At 46.2% G+C, this 4,254-nt stretch overlaps 1 protein-coding gene across 2 annotated transcripts; it reads right to left on the reverse strand.

The window, feature by feature from the left end:
- Positions 1-524: 524 nt before the first annotated feature.
- Positions 525-2,843, reverse strand: LOC117003854 (cytochrome c oxidase assembly protein COX19). 2 transcript variants are annotated; one of them, XM_033074187.2, is made up of 4 exons: positions 2,769-2,837; positions 2,630-2,738; positions 2,391-2,502; positions 525-1,366 (listed from the first exon to the last, which is right to left on the reverse strand). In XM_033074187.2, the coding sequence occupies exons 2-4, from the start codon at positions 2,709-2,711 to the stop codon at positions 1,279-1,281; spliced, it is 282 nt and encodes a 93-aa protein (XP_032930078.1). In that variant the 5' UTR covers positions 2,712-2,738; positions 2,769-2,837; the 3' UTR covers positions 525-1,278. The 2 variants fall into 2 exon arrangements, with proteins under 2 accessions (XP_032930078.1, XP_032930077.1); XM_033074186.2 differs by having other exon boundaries at positions 2,630-2,843.
- Between the last annotated feature and the right edge of the window lie 1,411 nt (positions 2,844-4,254).

Raw genomic sequence — 4,254 nt, forward strand, 5'->3', positions numbered from 1 at the left:
AGATTATTTTAATTCTAACTTGGTATTGCTAAAAGAAAGCTCCTATTCAGTGGTTTAATATAATGTCTTTTAGTATCTGTTGCAGCAATACAATCTCTGCTTTCTTTCCTATAAATGTACTAATCTCACCACAGGATATAATTCGAACAGCAGAATGAAGTGGAATAAAAATATGCAGCAACAGGGAAATGTCCTTTTCAAACAGGAACCTGCTCTGAGCTATGTGCACTCTGTTCCATCAGATTAGACAGAGCAACAATTTAAATCTCAGCCCCAATGATCAGTGTGAAGAGCAGAAAATGTTCTTTCACCCTTTCCTCTATATGAGCAGATGCACAGTGGAGAGAGGCAGAAGCAAAAGCAGACAGCAGGGGAGGTGAGATGTATCAGAGAGGGGACACCAAATAACCAGGGAAGCCTTAGAGAACTGCCTCGGCAGAGAGAGCCAGATACACAGAAATGATTCACTGGGTTAAAAACAAAAACAAAGCAGCAGGGATAACAGGGCAGAACACACAGTGGGAAACATCAGAAGATTTACAAATTTATTGCCTGCTTGAAACACATTTCTAGGGGCTAACAGGCCAAATTATTTCCACTTGAACTCAATGCTGACTGAAAAACACTTCAACTGCATTAGAACATGCAAGAGAAATGATGAAAAAATTAGGTGAACACTGCTGGCACAGTAAATAAAAGCAGAATCACTCCCTGACAGGTGTCTGGAACTAGAAATACTCTCCCAGCAATAATGGAAGATGAAATGACTGAAAAAACACCACACCCAAGTACCCCCACAGGCCCCAATGTCTTCCATAGCAGGGTGGGTCTACCCCAGGGATGGGGACTAATGCCAGTGTTTAATAAGAAGCAATTTTAAAGTATAACAGCTTTATTTCCACCTGGCAAGTAACTGCTGCGAGCATATCAGTACTGCCCACAGAAGATTAATCAGTAGTTCAAGACCTACACAATAAAGGATTGTTTGGTTTGGTTTTTGTCCTCTTAAAATAAGACTTCACTGTTCTTACAGACATGGAGAACACTTTGGACTGTGACTGTTTTGCCTCTAGAGAAATTAAAAGGAATAAGTTAAGAAATACTTGAGCAAAGCAAAGGCACTACTTTTGCTCATTTAAAGAAAAATCTTACTTTAGGATAAATTAAACTTTGGAAAAAAGGTTCTTTCAGGAAACAGTTCCTGTTGCAATATGAACAATGTACAATATGTACTACATTCAGTTTCCCCTTCATGAAGAACAAAGCTGTCTGTCTTCATCACGACTTTTCAGGTTTCTCTTCTGATTTCTCATTTATCAGGTCTTTAAATCCCAATTTTTCCAGTGGTTCATTAGCCATAAGTTGCCTAAGTAAAAAAGAAAACAACAAAAAACATTTCAGAGAACATATCCTATAACCAAGAGAATAGCAGCATTTTCTATTTCATTTTCTATTAAACAGATCCAAGACATCTATACAGAGTGACTACTGTTTGACAAGACCTCAGAAAATTCACTTTAAGGAAAGCAACATTCAGTGATTTATTTTTTCCCCCTTAACAGTGGTTTTCCAATTAAATTTGTTATTTCCCCATTTTAGGTATTGAGTAAGAGTTTCATCAGAAACCAACCCGACTTTAATTAATACATTGCATAAGAGCTTCCTTAAATTCTACCAATGCCATCTACATTTTCAAGTGAATCTGGTTTAGAACAGTCTTTGTGGTGCCATTGGACTTTGCTGAAGTGATTTTCAAACTCGTTTTTGATTTGCAGTGTACTTTCACTAGATACAGGGAAATTTGTGCACTTTTCAGAGCTCCCTGACTCACCCTTGTACAGGAAGAATTGCAAAGCAATGCATGAATGGAAACATCCCTGGAAAACCAATCACCAACACTTCCTTCACTTGAACTGAGACACAAAAACTTTTAACTTGCCTGCTTGAAACATTTTTCTAAGGGGCTAGCAGACCAAATTATTTCCACTTGAACTCAGCATTAATTAAGACTCAATTGCTTTAGTGTATGCAAGAAAAATACCACTGGCTCTGGTAATTCATTGTTAGACTTGCAGGCGTCTTGAAGACAGTCAGTGTATGTTGAGAAGGCCATGAAGAAGGTGAGCAAAGTATGGGCTACAAATTAAAAGTTTAACTTATAACCACAGCTGAAAAGAGAAAAAAAGCTTCACACTGGCCGCTGTTGCAGGATGGAAACTGCCTGAGTCTCGCTGTTAGACAACACCGAAACCACAAGGCAGGTAACCTGCAGACGGCACACGGAGCATCTGTGTCCTTCACGGACAGATTCCTGTGTGACAGCGGCCCCAATGCGCTGCCAGCCCCGCAGAGCGCTCCCCGCTGTCCCCGCTGTCCCCGGGCCCACTCGCCTGTCCATGCGGCACTCCAGGTAGGCCATGGCGCTCTGCCGGCAGGCCGCGCTCTCGTAGCCGCTCTGGCGGAGACACTCCATGAACCGCTCCTTGAAGGCGCTGCACTCCCCTGCAACACACAGCGAGGGCCGCGCTAGCGCCGCGCTCGGGCCGGCCCGGGTAGGCCCGGCGGGGAGCGGGAGGCCGGTGGAGCCCGGCGGGGAGCGGGAGGCCGGCGCTAGGCCGCGGTACCGCACCGAAGTGATCCAGCGGGAACGCGCCCTTGTCCGGCGGCCGCGGCGTGAAGCTCTTGCTGCTGAAATTCATGGCGGTGGACATGTCGGTGCCGGGGGTGCGGTCCCTGCGGTCACTCTCCGGTCACTCCCGCTCCTTGTGGTCACTCTCCGGTCACTCTCCGGTCACTCCCGGTCCTTGTGGTCACTCCCCGGTCACTCTCCGGTCACGCTCCCGCCGCCGGGGGGAGCCGCGCGCCGAGCGCATCGAGCGAAGATCACGTGACCGCCGCAGCGCGGAGAGGGCGGGGCCGCCCCGCGGCGGGAACGGCGTGGGTGTTGCTATGGCAACCGGAGCGCGGCGCGCGTCGCTATGGAGACGGCGCGGCCGCCATGTTGGGCCGGGCCCCACCGATTGCTCCTCACGAAACCCGTGCCACTGTCCTCATTCCCCTCCGAATGCTCCGGGTGTTTTCTCGGTTGTCCTGTGCAGGACTTTGGTGGGTCCCTTCCAGCTCAGGATGTTCTGGGATTCCGTGACTCCGAGATTCGTTCCTGTGCGTGGGTGGCTGTGATGATCGTGGCCTGCCTGTCTGTGGAGGGGCCCAGACAAACGGTGTGTCCTTGGCATTTGTACGTCGGGAAATGCAGGAGGAAAGAGCCGAACTCGGAACCTGCAAATCCCTTCATGCAGGATCCAGCCTTGTCCAATCTTTCCCTTTTCTATGCAGGGCTGAGTCCAGGCTCCCCCTTCCCTTCTGCCCGAAGAATAAACTCCTCACCTGTCACTGCGGAGCTCTGGGTCTTGGATCAAAAGCCCATTTCTGGACTCAGCCCTGGTTGGTGTGTGATCCCAGAGCCCTGAGGATGACACTGGCAGGAAGCCAGGATCAGCTACCTTAGAAACCCAGCAGGATTTTGGATGGGCCATCCCCATTCTGCTCAACCATCAATCGTCAGTGGTTCCTTATCTCTCATCAATCCTCATGGTTTAAGCTGTGCACAAATCCGGACAGCACTGAGTTATTTTGTACCTCCTACCAGCATTGGGAACCAGTGTGGGTTCCCATCACACAGCATAAACACTGGTGACACCAATAAAACCAAAGGGGTGTTGGCAGAAACTTGAGAAATGGTGAACTTCCAAATCCTCAAGATGTACAACAAAGAAAATCAGCCTTTCTGCCTGCAGGTTTACAGCACAAACTCTGCAGATTCACAATCTTCTGAAAGGAGGATGAGAAACAGCTTTAATTTAACTCACCAAGCATTAACCGTGGATTATGCTGGCATTTTTTTCTTCTTTGCCCATAGCTGCAATTGGTTAAAGACAGTATTTTATCTTTCTTAAGTTGATTTTCTTTTAATTAAATGAATGAACTAAGCAGAAAGAATTCAAGGCTGGGAAAAAAAAAAGAAATGAAATAGCTTCAATTTTTAAGGACATCCATTATGGAAATATTAACTGCAGCCCCATTTAAAGTGTCTTTTGTTTATGCTTTGATTGCTTTCTTATTACACTATTGAAATTGTAAATGGAAAATTACACCATGTTCTATTACATAAGCAACTGGTTTGCACAGCTTGAAATATAAGGTTTTATTACTAGGTTTTCAGGGATATGAACAATAGATGGGTTCTATTATACA

Source organism: Catharus ustulatus, chromosome 16 (assembly GCF_009819885.2).
Source record: "Catharus ustulatus isolate bCatUst1 chromosome 16, bCatUst1.pri.v2, whole genome shotgun sequence".
Taxonomy (NCBI): Eukaryota; Metazoa; Chordata; class Aves; order Passeriformes; family Turdidae; genus Catharus; species Catharus ustulatus.

Coding starts and splice junctions, on each gene's coding strand:
- LOC117003854 (XM_033074186.2), bottom strand. CDS start 2,711: ATGTCCACCGCCATGAATTTCAGCAGCAAGAGCTTCACGCCGCGGCCG. Junction 2,503..2,629: donor GTTCCCGCTGGATCACTTCG/GTGCGGTACCGC, acceptor TGTGTGTTGCAG/GGGAGTGCAGCGCCTTCAAG. Junction 1,367..2,390: donor CTGGAGTGCCGCATGGACAG/GCGAGTGGGCCC, acceptor TTTTTTACTTAG/GCAACTTATGGCTAATGAAC.